Source organism: Geotrypetes seraphini, chromosome 10 (genome assembly GCF_902459505.1).
Source record: "Geotrypetes seraphini chromosome 10, aGeoSer1.1, whole genome shotgun sequence".
Classification (NCBI taxonomy): Eukaryota; Metazoa; Chordata; class Amphibia; order Gymnophiona; family Dermophiidae; genus Geotrypetes; species Geotrypetes seraphini.
The window spans coordinates 19,141,343-19,156,832 of NC_047093.1; the positions used below are offsets into that span (position 1 = coordinate 19,141,343).

Genomic DNA, 15,490 nt, shown 5'->3' on the forward strand with positions numbered 1-15,490 from the left:
CACGGCCTGGTCCCAAGGCTCTGGGTAGTCCTCGTGGCCCAGCATGTTCCCAGCCTTTTCTCCTGTCCGATGGCCCTTTACCTTCTGTGAAACTGAAAAATCTGCCGACCTCAGTAGTGATTCAGCTACATCGCCCGCGGCTTCCCTTTCTGTGTCTGCCAATGATGCAACTTCCTGTTTCTGCCCGGGTGGATTGAGGCAGACACGGAAAGCAGGAAGGGGAGCCGCAGACAACGTAGCTGAATCGCAGCCGAGGCCAGCATTTTTTTCAGCTTCACGGAAGGTAAAGGGCCATCGGACAGGAGAGAAGGTTGGGAACATTCTGGGCCACGGGGACTATCCAGAGCCTTGGCATCGGGCTGTGAGAAGGGAAGTTCCCAGACCATGACTCCCAGGTCAGGAACCCCCCCCCCCTCCTCTTGGCTTGCACCTGGGGGAACATTACTAAAAATATTTTTTTTACATGGGGGGGGGAGGGTGTCAAAAATGATGGCAGGAGTGTCAAAAATACAATGGCCCCAGGTGTCACATACATTGGCGGAAGGGATCCCGGCTACTGCTGGACCACCCGATTTCACAGACCTCCATTTTTGGGCCATTTTTTAGGCCCAAAAATCTCAGTTTATATTCAAGTATATATAGTAGGTATTGGGTTATTCTTTTGGTACACCTCATTTTAGAGCACTCATAGTCCTCAATTATAATAAACATCCTTGAGGCACAGCTAACTATAGTTTTAGGCAAACAGGATCGTTGAATAGGTATATTTAATGAAATGTGGTGTGCAATCATTAATTGCATAATGGCTGTTTTGTTTTCAACCGTTTTTTTAAGTGTTTAGTTTATTTTATTTTATATTTTAATTTTTTATGATAAATTTTTATGATAATTTATGATGACTGCCTACTCATTACCCTTTTGGGTTGTTTCTATATATTTAACAAAATGTGATTAGTATTTATAAATTGTTTAATGGCTGTGTTGTTTTCAATCGTTCAGTTTATATATCATTTTACATGTATTTATTGGCATTAAAATCACTGTTGTTTAGTTTAGGCCTAACATCGTTTATCAGAAATTTTTATGATAACTTATGATGACTGTTTATTCACTACTATTCTATATTTTAATTTATACTTCATTAGTAAATATATTATCTCTTTTGTGTTTCTGGTTTTGTTATTTTATGTTTTTCTTCTATGTCCCTTGATAGCTATTTTTCCCAGGTTCCTTTTTACATTTTCCTTTTCTCCTTTATCACCATGGTATGTATCATTTATTTATACTTTATCTTATTCTTCTTTTCTTTCACTCTTTTATTCTTAGCTTTATCACATTTTAGGTTAATTACTTTTTCTATACGCATGATTTCCTATATTTTCATTTCATTTCTGGTCCCCTTTTGGTTTAATAGAGTTTCTTACTAGACTTATTTAGTTTATTTATATATATATATTAAATATGAATATTTACTAATATATAATTTTAATAACTTTAATAATAATCTTTTTAAATAAAGTCTTCTCTCCCTCTTCTTTTTTCTCTTTTTCATATTGTTTCTGTTCTCCACACATCCATCTTTAAGCACAAATAGGATCATCATAGTAATCAAAATTTATAATATTGTATTTTCATATATATGTTGGTTTTAATATTGTATTTGTACCTATTAGGACCCCTGATGAAGGTTGTCCGAAACACGGACCGTGTTGGGTCCTTTGCCTGGTAAAAGGTTTTTACATAAAGATTTATTTGTCACCAATAAAGTTTGCCTGCACCGTGTACAAAGCCTGCAGTTTTTGGTTTGTTTGTTATCAGTAGCTCCGTGACCAGCAGAGAAATGTTAGTGTGGGTTCAGCGCGTGTAGTGGTTGCCCGGAATAAAAAAAAAGGAAGGTGGGAAAAGGGGCATGATAAACAGAGACACACATTGAAAGACAGGTAGATGGGTGTGAAAGACACACACACAAGGGCTACTGCTGGACAGAGGGAGCAGGGAAGGGGTGCTGCTGGACAGGGGGGAGGTAAAAGGAAGGGAGAAGGGCTGCTGCTGGACAGGGGGAGCAGGGAAGGGGTGATGCTGGACAGGAGGGAGGTAAAAAGGGAATAGAGCTGCTGCTGGACAGGGAGGAGGTAAAAGGAAGGGGGATGGGCTGCTGCTAGACAGGGGGAGCAGGGAAGGGGTGATGCTGGACAGGGGGGAGGTAAAAAGAAGGGAGAAGAGCTGCTGCTGGACAGGGGGGAGGTAAAAGGAAGGGAGAAGGGCTGCTGTTGGACAGGGGGTGCAGGGAAAGGGTGCTGCTAGCAGGGGGGAGGTAAAAGGAAGGGAGAAGCAGGCCAGGGGTGGTGGTGGTAGACAGCCCAGGAGAGAGAAAGAAAGACAGACAATGGCCAAGGAGAGAGAGACAGAAAGAAAGACAGACAGATAGAAAGTGGCCAAGGAGAGATTGAGAAAGACAGACACATCTATTCTAGCACCCTTTAATGTAAGGGGCTTAAAAGACTAGTCATTTATATAGTGCTAATGCATGCAGCACTGTACATTAAACATGCTTGAAAAGCTTACAATCTAATGATGGAAGACACATTGGACAAAAATGATGACTCAATATCTGCTGCTTATTTAGGGCACTTCAAAGGGATGAGAGGGTAGAAGACTACGGAGGCCGTGGCAGTCAAATATGGTGATTTAGGACTTAAGGCTGCTTTGCAAACGTGGGCTTTGACGAGCCAGGACAACTTCAAAGCACAGCAGAGCATCGACCAGTGGTGCATTTTCCAAAGACATATAAGAATTCTTTAAGCACCTTAGAGAATACTATAAATTGCAAAAGCTCTGGACCTGTAAGTGCTGCCAGCCTAGGTGCCAACTTTTCGGGATCTCTAGCCTGCCAACTTATGCCATGCCTAGTCGGCGTGGGGATCCTGTCGGGCACCCCCGGGGGGGGGGGGGGGCTGCACCGTTTGTACCGCACGGCGTACATTCGCTTAGAGGCGGGCGACGAGCTCCGCCCCGAGGCTGGAGCCGGGACCGCCCTGCCCTGCCCCCCCGTAGGCGGGCACGGCACAGGCCGCTGACGGCGGCGGGGCAGAGCGACGGGCACCGAGCTGCGGCGCGGACTGGCAGCATGGGGTGGCGGCGGCGGCGGCGGTCCCGGTGCCGTTTCCCGGAGCTGCCGGGTTCCCCGCCGCTCCTCCTCCTCCTCTTCCTCTTGCTGGGAACCGACTGGACGGTGAGTTCCGGGGTGGGTGGATTGCACATAGCCGGTGCGGCTGAGGTTCCGGTCCGGAGACTCCGGCTTCAGCAGGGGCAGGGTGGGTGGGCCGGACCCGAAGCAGGCCCAGGTCCCTGAAAGAGCATTAATTTCGGGGGGGGGGGGGGGGGGGTCCTGCCCTGTTCTGTTGAGGCGTTTCTCAACGGGGCACTTGGGAGGGAATCTCTCTCCTAAAAACTGCGAGGCCGCTGCCAGTTTACCAGTGACCCCTTTGAAACTGGTACTGGAATCTGGTTGCAGTTTAAACTCTTCCTAGGGGAGGGGGGGATCAGGTCCCCTCTGTCCCCAGTCTGCCTTCAGCAACCCTCCCCCCATCAGAATTGTGAGGGGGGGGGCTGCTGTCAGGATATGTGCTGTACCCTATCTGTTGCAGTTTAAACTCTTCCGGGGGGAGGGGGGGGATCAGTTCCCCTCTGTCCCCAGTCTGCCTTCAGCAACCCTCCCCCCCATCAGATTTGTGAGGGGGGGAGCTGCTGTCAGGATATGTGCTGTACCCTATCTGTTTCCTTAAACCCTTCTGGGAGGGGAGGACTAGGTCCAGGTCCCCTCTGTCCTCAATCAGCAACTCCTCTCTCCCCACCCCCCCTGGAATCTGAACATTCTGAGCGAGTGGGAGGCAAGGAGGGGGACGTAAGGAAATGTGCCGTTCCCTGTCTGTTGCCTTGAACCGTTCCTTGAGGGGGGGTGGAGGACCAGGTCCCCTCTGCCCCATTCAGTCTTCCGCACCTGTTGAGACCTAGGTGGGTGCATTTGACTTTGCCTGGTCTCCAAACAGCCTTCTGGTGCTGGTATTTCAGGGAGGACTTCAGGCGGGGCTTAATTCCAAGCCTGGATTTAGTATTAAAACAAGATTTACAAAACATTCTAGTTTTCACTCTGTTCTCAAATAGGGATGAGGGAGGGGTTGTAAAAAATTGTTTTCTAAACTAGGATTGTTGCTTTTCACACTAATAAGCTCATTCACTGAAGTTTGTGGGCGCCGAAGAGACTTAATGCAACTTAAAAAGCGAAGAAAGGGATTTAAAAAAAAAGTTTATAGACATACTTGAATTTTTTTTTTTGCTATTAAAAAATAAAAAAGAGCTGTATTTTGGATTTCACGGTGCTTTCAGAAAAGTGGAGGCAAAAATGGTAACGGAATGAAATAATGTGTGTGATAAACATAAAGGATTCCTATGTTAGCCCACTCTTAAAGATAATATGTAGAAACGAAAAGAAGCCAAGTGATACCTTTTTGATTGGACTAACTCAAAGTATCACTTGGATGATTTTTGTTTTGTTTTATTTCTCCATATTATATAGAAAGAGGATGGAATCAAAGCAAAACTTGGTGTCAGGTCAAAAGCACGCCGGGACAAAGGTGCTCGCAGACAATTGAGCGTAGCGCAGCGTGGAGGCGTGCGCCGCAGAAAATTACTGTTTTTAGGGCTCCGACGGGGGGGGGCATGGGGGGAACCCCCCACTTTACTTAATAGAGATCGCGCCGCGTTGTGGGGGCATTGTGGGGGGTTTGGGTGTTGTAACCCCCAACATTCTACTGAAAACTTCACTTTTTCCCTGTTTTTAGGGAAAAAGTTAAGTTTACAGTAAAATGTGGAGGGTTACAACCCCCCAAACCCCCCACAACGCCGGCGTGATCTCTATTAAGTAAACTGGGGGGGGGGCTCCCAACAAAACCCCCCGTCGGAGCCCCTAAAAACTGTAATTTTCTTCGGCGTGCGCCTCCGTCTTGCGCTCAGTTGTCGGCGCGCGCCTTTGTCTTTCGCGGGGTTGTCTATGAACCGCAAAACTTAGCCGTGCTTAAGCCGTAAACAACACAAAAGTGTTGTGTGGTTTTTAGCGCCGGCTGCAGCGGTAACACCTCGGGCATTCGTAGAATTCCTATGCATGTAGGAGCTGCTACCACTTCGGCCGGTGTTAAAATCCGCGCTATGCTTTTCTAAAAGGCCCCCCCTTTTAGAAAAGCATAGCGCGGATTTTAACACCGGCCGAAGTGGTAGCAGCTCCTACACGCATAGGAATTCTACGAATGCCCGAGGTGTTACCGCTGCAGCCGGCGCTAAAAACCACACAACACTTTTGGGGGGGGTAGGGCCAGTGCTGGGCAGACGCCTATGGTCTGTGTCCCGATTATAGCTAAACAAATCTGGTTGGGCTGAAGCAGGCTTCAACGACAACCCCAGAACTTTAAGATCTGCCTCTCGGCACCTTCTTCATGTCCCATCCTTAAAAATCGTTACTCAAAATTGGAAGGATTATACTAAATTAAATTATACATTTTGGTGGAACTCTGTTTGTCATATATATAAAATGGAAAAGGTGTTAGCGTTACAACAAGGGAATCTTCATAATTTCAAAAAAATTTGGGAACCATTGACTAATTATTCTAATGATCAGATATCTTAGCACATGGGTAGTAGATATATAGGGGGGGATGGGGAATGTATATCATATGGAAATAGGAATTTTGACAAAAGGGGGGGATTTATTCTATATTATAAGAAGATTTGTTTGTAAATACAAGTGTCATATGATAATTGATTATAATTCACTTGTTGTAAGAATTCAAAAATGAATAAATAAAATAAAAATAAAAAAAAATCATTAATACAGGTAGGGTAACTTCATTCGCCACAATAGCCCCTCTACAATATGGACTTCGTTACCATCACATCTAAGATCTGAGAAAAATTTAGATAAATTTAAGGGCGGTCTTAAAAGCTTCTTATGATTTGCTAAATGATCTCTGGGTCCTTCCACGCCAAATTCTGCCAACGCTGATATGATTCCTCTCATTTCCCTCTTGTTTTTAACCTTAATTGTTCTCTTTTCTTTTAAAATTGCATTTCTCCCTACCATCCTGTTGTTTTCATGTAAGTACTGTAGTGTCACTAATAAGTTTGTTAATTGTTCCCCATTTTAATTGTCAAACGCTTAGAATGTCTGTCCTCTGTCCTATTAACCTCTTTCTCCTCAACAACGCATTTCCGGTCCTATTAACTCTCCTCTTCCCCCCTCTTAAATTCAATCAATTTGTACCTCGCTTAATCTATTGTAAACCGCCTAGAACTTAACGGTATTGCGGTATATAAACTGTTATTATTATTATTATTAGCGTTATATCAAATTTTAATGAAACTTGAAGCATTGTCGGTTAGACTTCTACAGTCTGTGCCCTGAAAATGGCAAACCCAGATCAAGGCTAGAATAATCTTTAAATTTTTATGTCTATGGGCTCCTTTTACGAAGGTGCGCTACGGGTTTTACCGCACGCTAGCCAAAAATCTACCGCCTGCTCTAAAGGAGGCGGTAGCGGCTAGCGCAGGCCATTCCGTGCGTTAAGGCCCTAGTGTGCCTTTGTAAAAGGAGCCCTATGTTCTAAGACATTGGTAGGTTTCCCAGTGAACTTTCGAAACACACGTATGAATTCTTTGTTCTCGTTGCCAGTGCTGAAAGGTTGCACTTTCAAAAGATTTTTGGATTAAATGTTATCCTATCAGGCCAGTGTCTGGAGTAAAACCATAAGTGATCTGTTTTTGAACGCAATTTCCTATCAAACATTTAGAAAATCCTTGAAGACTTGCTTGTTTGATAAAATTGTCCAATGAACTAAACTGAACCTTAAGTTTATATACCGCATCATCTCAAGTTTCAAGTTTCAAGTTTATTAAAATTTTTGATTAATCGCTTTGTCATTTTTCAAAGCGATGAACATACATATATATAAATAGAATTAGTTAACATTACAATCTTAAAAACAAAAATTAAAACATTAATTATACATAATAGTAAAAATAAATGTAAAAGAGACAAAAAAACATGACATGACATGAATTTAGGGAAAAAAGGGATAAGAACTACAAAATATAATTAAAAGGAGGTTGGGCAAAAACATAAGGTAGGAATTTATTTTCTTTAAATATTGAATCATTGTGTTCCAGATTAAAAGTTATTAATCAAAAGCGTCTTTGAAAAGGAACGTTTTTAAATTAATCTTAAATTTATCAATATCGTGCTCTTTTCTTAGGAAGATTGGCAAGGAGTTCCACATTTGTGGAGCAGTAACAGAAAAAATGAACAGCTTTGCTTGCGGACCCGTCTTTTCCTGTATTTTTTCATGCACGGTGGTTCTGTGTACTCAACCCCAGTTCTTGCCCAAGGTGGTTTCGGACTTTCCGCTCCCTCATTTCATTGTTCTTCTGGTCTCTTTCCTGTAGCCCCACTCGCCTCCGGGCGAGGTGGCGCTTTACACACTTGACTGTAAGAGGGCGTTGACTTTTTATCTTCAACGCGCTCAGTCTCCTCAGACGGTTCCTCAATTGTTTTTGTCCCTCGACCCTAATTGGTTGGGACGCCCAGTTCCAAGCGCAACTTGTCCAACTGGTTGGCTGCTTGTGTTTCCTTTTGCTACGCTCAGGCTGCTCTCGAGCTGCATGGTCAAGTTGCGGGACATATGTCCGAGCGATGGCGGCTTCTGTAGCTTTCCTCAGGTCGACGCCTATCGAGGAGATTTGCAAGGCTGCCCCTTGGTCTTCGGTTCATACTTTCACCTCCCACTACTGCCTGGATACTCTGTCCAGGAGCGATGGCCGGTTTGGCCAGTCGGTTTTGAGTAATCTGTTTTCTTGAATTGCCAACTTCCCTCCATCCCTTTTTTGGTTAGCTTGGAGGTCACCCACATGTGAGAATATGCTGCCTGCTTGTCCTGGGATAAAGCACAGTTACTTACCGTAACAGGTGTTATCCAGGGACAGCAGGCAGATATTCTCACAACCCGCCCGCCTCCCCGAGGTTGGCTTCTTTGCTAGCTATCTGAACTGAGGACCATGAGGAGGGTATGCGCCCTCTAGTGGATCAGGAAGGCACACACATGCGTGGTGCAGTGTGCAAACTTGAAACTTCAATCAAGTTTGCTTGAAAAGCTGTCCGCGCTGGGGCTCCGTGGATGACGTCACCCACATGTGAGAATATCTGCCTGCTGTCCCTGGATAACACCTGTTACGGTAAGTAACTGTGCTTTGTGGAATAGGGAATCAGGGTTTTATAGATAAAAGCAGGAGTTTTAAACAACATTGCTTTAAAAGTCAATAGACATATTTTATATGTTATTCTATGGGTTACTGGAAGCCACGGAAGTAGAGCTCGGCACGGTTTACAAGAACTTAAAAATGAGAAAGGGTAGGAAAAGGTTTACATAAGTTTATAAGTTGAGTAGAAAAGTAAGGGAAAAAAAGAAATTACATGTTAGAGAAGAGCCAGGTTTTTAGTTGCTTGCGGAATAAATGGAGGGAGCTCAGGTTCCGCAGCGGGATGGTAAGGTCATTCCAGAGACCTGTGATTTTGAATAGAAGTGATTTTCCCGGTTTACCTGCGTGGAGAATACCATGTAGGGAGGGGAAGGATAGTTTTAATTTGTGGGCGGTCCTGGTGGAGTCAGGGCACGAGGAGTTGAAGGAAAGTGGGATTAGGGAAGGAAGGATGACGTGAATAATCTTAAAAGCTACGCAAGAGCATTTGAATTGGATTCTGGAAATCACTGGGAGCCAGTGAAGATTGGCCAGGAGTGGGGAGACGTGGTCAGATTTACGTTTTGCAAAGATCAGTTTGGCTGCTGTATTCTGAAATTTCAACTATGTATTGAATATGTTTATATATGCATTCTACTGCGCTTGGCAGTTTCTCTTGATGTAAACCGCGCTGAACTGCAAGGTAGTACGGGTTATAAATAAATTTTATTATCGTTATTAAGATCAAGTAAGCATATATTATCATATCATCTACCAGGATGGATTGTGCAAGTCTTCATCTGCTGTCGTCTACTATGGGCTCCTTGTACTAAGGCGCACTAAAGAAATTAGCGCATGCACCAAATTACAGTGCGCTAAACCCACACTACGCTTCTAGAACTAACGCCAGCTCAGTGCTGGTGTTAAGGTCTAGCACGCGTGGCAGTTCAGCATGCGCTATTCCATGTGTTAAAGCCCTAACACACCTTTGTAAAAGGAGCCCTATGTTTCTATGTTTACATGGAGGCACCGTGATATGCAGCCATGACAGTAGTTCCTGAGAGTCAAAGTCAGCGCCCTTTAGTGATTGAGTCAACCAGCACTGACCCCCCTCCCCATTTTACAAAACCATAGCGCTGTTTTAGTGCCGATAGAATTCTATGAGCGTCGGGGCTGTTACCCCCACAGCCAGCGCTAAAAACACTAGCGTGGTTTTGTAAATGGGGGGAGGGGAGGGTGGAGGGGTAAGAACATAAGAATAGTCTTACTGTGTCGGACCAATGGTCCATCAAGCCCAGTAGCCCGTACTCACGGTGGCCAATCCAGGTCACTAGTACCTGGCCAAAATCCAAAGAGTAGCAACATTCCATACAGAATCTCAAAGAATAGCAAGATTCCAGAATCCCAGAGAGTAACAAGATTCTAGAATCCCAGAGAGTAACAAGATTCTAGAACCCAAAGAGTAGCAACATTCCATACAGAATCTCAAAGAATAGCAAGATTCCAGAATCCCAGAGAGTAACAAGATTCTAGAATCCCAAAAAATAGCAATATTCCATGCTACCGATCCGGGTAAAGCAGTGGCTTCCCTCATGTCTTTCTCAATAACAGACTATGGACTTTTCCTCCAGAAACTTGTCCAAACCTTTCTTAAAACCAGCTACGCTATCCTCAGAGCGCTTGCAGCCTGCACTCAACCCTCTCTCCCCCCCCCCCTTGGAGGGTTTGGAGCTTTAACCCTCCCCACCACCACCTTTTCATGTTCCTCCAAGGATTTGCAACTTCTGCCCCTCCGCTTCTCCCCCCTCAACTCCACGGGCTGTTTGCAGCCTGCACTCCTCTCCACCCCCTTCTTCCCCACTGCATCCAGGTAGCAATGGGAAGTGCCTTTGCAACAGAAACTTAGCTTACGAAACAAGTGCATTTGGGAAAGCAATTTTTTCCTGCTTGGGTTTCTCCGCTTAGACTGTACTAGCCTTCATTCAGAACTCTATGTTATATTTTTCTGTCAGTGCAACAAAACCCCTCAATTTAATTAATTAAATAAATTTGATTTCTGTCCCGTCCTCCTGGGAACTTAGAACGGGTTACAAGCCAACACAATACAGTCACAAAATGGCAAGGCTGGGCAGTACAGTACTTTGAGGGCATTCATAGGGAGGGGCATTACAGATAATTGAACCGGGGGGGGGGGGTCGCCAGCTGGTGGTTGTTGGCAGGAGAGAGATCAGAGGGGACCTTCAGTTGAAGAGAAAGGCCTTCACTGCTCTCTGGAAGGTCATCAATGAGTTTTGTGATCTGATTGGAGGGAGGGAGGGAGGGGGGCGGAGTTGGTTCCAAAGCACAAGAAGGTTCCTTCTGGAATGCAGAAAAGTGGTCCTTTCATCTAAACTTTAATTTAAGGACTTATAGGCAGATCTTACTGAGGTCTTCTGACTGTATAAAGCAGATTACGTTTTAAAATTGCATTGAGTTCATATACAGTAAGTAAAATGTTAAATCGGGTTAAAACTCATACAATCAACAAAACAAATTGGACGTAAAACAACACAATATAATTAAGCCTTTGTATTATCCATCTGAGCTTGTGCTTCAGTCCCCAGGTGAATGAAGCAAAGAATCACGTGTCCAGTTGAGAACAAAATAGTAAATAATTTGATTTTACCTATTGCTCCTGTGGAAGAGACTGTTTTAAAATTATGCGACCCATGTTATGTGCTTGACTATCTTAGAAGTGCAAGTTATCTAAATCTGTAAAATGTGTCTGGCAAGGGGGCTTGGTCTGGGTGTGTTTTAGGTAGGGCAAAAGGATATGCTGGTAGGCGCATTTCCCTGTTTCAAAAAGGGAATACACGTTTGTCTGCTGACATAAAATATTGGGATTTACACCTGCTCCCAGAGACGTCTAAACTTTAGAAAGTTGCTTATTTTGTGTAGCACAGGGGTAGGGAACTCCGGTTCTCGAGAGCCGTATTCCAGTCGGGTTTTTAGGATTTCCCCAATGAGTATGCATGAGATCTATTTGAATGCACTGCTTTCAATGCATATTCATTGGGGAAATCCTGAAAACCCGACTGGAATACGGCTCTCGAGGACTGGAGTTCCCTACCCCTGCTGTAGCGCTTTATTGGAGGAAGAAGGGTGATGGTACCATTAGTCTCTCAATGTTTTTGACCGTTTCTGAGAGCATTGCGGGCAAGGGATTTCAGGTTCCGTGACGGCTGGTGAAAAAAATTCACATGTGTGTTTCAGCAGGTACATGTGAATTTGGCTGCATGACTCATATTCTCAGGACTGATTTTTTAAAAATGTATTAAACAGTCTTACAACTTATTCCATCGGGTCCCTTTCAGAGTACTCCCCTTATACATGTTCTCCATGTTTCAACATTTCATAAGTTTTTGTAGCGGTCTTACCCGATTTTTTTTTTTTTTTAATATTTAAATCTTTACTTTTCCATTCGAAAACTGCATTAAAATAAACATACAATTGACTTCAAGACAGCATTTACAAACGATCAAAACATTTCCCCCCCCCTTCCTCCCCAATTTTAAACAGAACTTCATGCTGTAGCGCTGCTCATTGAGGTCGCACGTGATGAAAAATAGCTGATCACGAAAACAAACTTTCACAAAAACTGCTGTATCTCAGAGACGACAACAGATATCAACAAATGGAGAAAAGAAGGTTACTCGTGAGGTTTCAAGCTACTCGACGTCTCCTAGCTCGTCTCAAAAGAGCTTCCCATTGGCATGCTCTTCAATCTGTCCTGGAACTTTCTGAACAGACCTCGTAATGGCCTATGGACTTCTATTTTAGGAAATTATCCAAACCTGTTTTTTAAACCCTGCTAAGCTAATTGATTTCACCACATTCTCCGGCAATGTTGTGTGAAGAAACATTTTCTCCGGTTTGTTTTAAATCTACTACTTAGCAGCTTCATTGCACGCCACCTTCCCCCCCCAGTCCTAGTATTTTTGGAAAGAGTAAATGAGCAATTCACATTCTACAGAGCTTCATTGTGTTTTTGTGTGTCTTTGGTCTAGTTCTGTGCAAAGAGGAACCTTGTTGTTTTATGGTGTCCTGCCTCTGGGGAAAATACTGATGACCTAGAATTGTTCAAATTTGTGCTGAGCTGCCCTGCTTACGGTACAGTAACAGTTAAAAAAAATGTAGTAAGCAATATCCTGCTATTAGGTCTTTTTTAGTAGCTAACGTATATTTGTATAATGTAATCTGAAATTTCATGCCATGCTAACAAACACAATAGTCTTAATGTTCCTTGAGTACAAGGAAGGTTTGAGTGCAGCACTTGACTCTGGAACAAAGACCTAGTTTTAAACTCCAATTTATAGAGGCAAACTTTCATTTATTTTACTCGTATTCTGCTTATCTCCACAATCCTAAGCAGGGAACAATCAACATAAAACTTACAGACACTACAGAGAGACACGATATCTACACAATTCTTGCAGTTATCTGTACCAGGGATCATAGACTTCTAATTATTAACATTGTTTGGGAAAATCCATTCTGAACAAGCAGGTTTTTTTACTTTCTGTTAGCCTGATGTAATGCAAAGGGCAGAGCATTCCAGGTCTGTACTCTGGCCCGGGAGAGAATCCATGGAATGTGTGCTATACTTTATACTCAGGGCCGGCCGAAACATTAGATAAATGAGGTGGTCGCCTAGGGTAGCAGCCTCTGACGGCCATGAAGGTGGGCAGTTTTCACAGAGACTGTTTATGATTCAAAATTGCTTTCATAGACACATTTATATGCACACAAAACAGTGTTTATTATTTAAAAGTGAGCGGTCCAGTTACAGGATTCTTCTGGGAGAGGTGGCATTAGGGTGATCTTTATTATTAGAATCACAGGGGAGGGAACCAGCTACCTAAACACTGATTGAGGAGGGAATGAGGGGGCCCAAACTCAAAATGTACAGCACCGCGAACGCCCTTCAGCGCTATAGAAGTGTTAGGCGGTAGAAGAATTGCCAAGGGCTGTTTCCCAGATCAGTCCTAGAGTCCCGTTACCAGTCGGGTTTTCAGGATATCCGCAGTAAATATAATAACTTAATTTTTCTATACCGCCAACACCCGAAGAGTTCTGGGCGGTTCACAAAATAAGAGGACTGAACATTTCGGTGATAAAACAAAGCAACAGTTAAGAAAGCACAATGCAGTATTCCATTTATAAAACCACAGTGTGGTCAATGGAGGCAGGGTATGCAAATCAATCTCGTGCATAGTCATTCTGGATAACCTGAAAACCTGGCTGGTTAAAAGGGATACTCCAAGACTGACCTGGGAAACACTGGCCAAGGGGACCTTTCCCTGCTCCAGTTCCACCTATACTGATGGGCAATCTAAATGCTACGATCGACTTGCACTGGTGTCGGCCCTCTTGGGCACTGCATTGAAGATTAACACGGCTTTGTACAGGAGGGGGTAAATTTGCTGACGACACAAAATTGTTCAAATGTGTTACATTGCAAGCGGATTGTGAAAAATGGTGTCAGGTCAAGAGCGCGCCGGGACAAAGGCGCGCACAGCGCGGAGGTGCGCGCCGCAGAAAATTACTGTTTTTACGGCTCCGATGGGGGAGGGCATGGGGGGGAACCCCCCACTTTACTTAATAGAGATCGCGCTGCGTTGTGGGGGGTTGTAACCAGTGTTCCCGCTAAGCTGCGCTGGCGTGCGCTGGCGCACAAAATATTACATCGCAGCGCACAAGTTTCTCGTCACAGCGCACGGCGTACGGCAGATGGCAGGGCGGCGAGAGGAGAATCGGGCGAGTTGGCTCATAACTTGCTGGCGCCCGATATTTTTAGCTCACAGCGAAAAAAGTTTGCTCACAACACCCGCCCGCTTAGAGGGAGCACTGGTTGTAACCCCCCACATTTTACTGAAAACTTCACTTTTTCCCTGTTTTTAGGGAAAAAGTTAAGTTTACAGTAAAATGTGGGGGGTTACAACCCCCCACACCCCCCACAACGCCGGCGCGATCTCTATTAAGTAAACTGGGAGGGCTCCCCAAAAAAAACCCCCGTCGGAGCCCCTAAAAACTGTAATTTTCTTCAGTGAGCGCCTCCGTCTTGCGCTCAGTTGTCGGCGCGCGCCTTTGTCTTTCACGGGGTTGTCTATGAACCGTGAAAAATTGCAAGAGGACGTTGTGAGGCTGGGTGTCAAAATGGCAGTTGACGTTGAATGTGAGCAAATGCAAAGTGTTGCATGTGGGAAAGAGGGTTCCACGTTAGGAGAAGCTGTCCAAGAAAAGGATCTAGGTGTTGTCATTGAGGATGCTTGTGGCGGCGGCTAAGAAAACAAATAGAATGTTAAGAATTGCCAGGATAGGAATGGAAAGCAAAAATAAATATGTTGTAATGTCCTTGTATCGCGCTGTGGCAGGGGTGTCAAAGCCCCTCCTCAAGGACCTCAATCCAGTTGGGTTTTCAGGATTTCCTCAATGAATATGCATGAGATCTATTAGCATGCACTGCTTTCATTGCATGCTAATAGATCTCATGCATATTCATTGGGGAAATCCTGAAAACCCGACTGGACTGCAGCCCTCGAGGAGGGACTTTGACACCCCTGAGGTAAAGAGAAGAGAGTGAGAGAATAGATTGTTGGATGAATAAAGACTGTGAAAGGAGGTGTAAGGAATAAGGTTGTTGATATAGGCGTGGGCAGAGGGGAGGCGGCTTCTAAATACCATAACAAGGATCTAGAACAGGGGTGGGCAACTCCGGTCCTCGAGGGCCAGAATCCAGTTGGGTTTTCAGGATTTCCCCAATGAATATGCATGAGATCTATTAGCATGCACTGCTTTCATTGCATGCTAATAGATCTCATGCATATTCATTGGGGGAAATCCTGAAAACCCGACTGGATTACGGCCCTCGAGGACCGCAGTTGTCCACTCCTGATATATACCCTAGTACAGGGATGTCAAAGTGCTTCCTTGAGGGCCGCAATCCAGTCTGGTTTTCAGGATTTCCCCCCAATGAATATGCATGAGATCTAGTTGCATGCACTGCTTTCATTGTATGCTAATAGATCTCATGCATATTCATTGGGGAAATCCTGAAAACCTGACTGGATTGCGGCCCTCGAGGAGGGACTTTGACACCCCTGCTCTATGGTATGGCTGCACCTCAAATACTGTGTGCAATTCTGGTCGCCGTATCTCAAAAAAGATGTAG

The 15,490-nt window shown here is 44.4% G+C and overlaps 1 protein-coding gene across 2 annotated transcripts in view; it reads left to right on the forward strand.

Moving 5' to 3' along the window:
* The first annotated feature begins 3,037 nt into the window (after nucleotides 1-3,037).
* The window catches only part of ERN1 (endoplasmic reticulum to nucleus signaling 1), a 164,931-nt gene continuing 152,478 nt past the window's right edge, over nucleotides 3,038-15,490 (forward strand). For both annotated transcript variants that reach the window (XM_033960709.1, XM_033960710.1), the window contains exon 1: nucleotides 3,038-3,232. In XM_033960709.1, coding sequence (XP_033816600.1) covers nucleotides 3,128-3,232 — 105 coding nt within the window. In that variant the 5' untranslated portion in view covers nucleotides 3,038-3,127. The remainder of the gene's footprint in view (nucleotides 3,233-15,490) is intronic.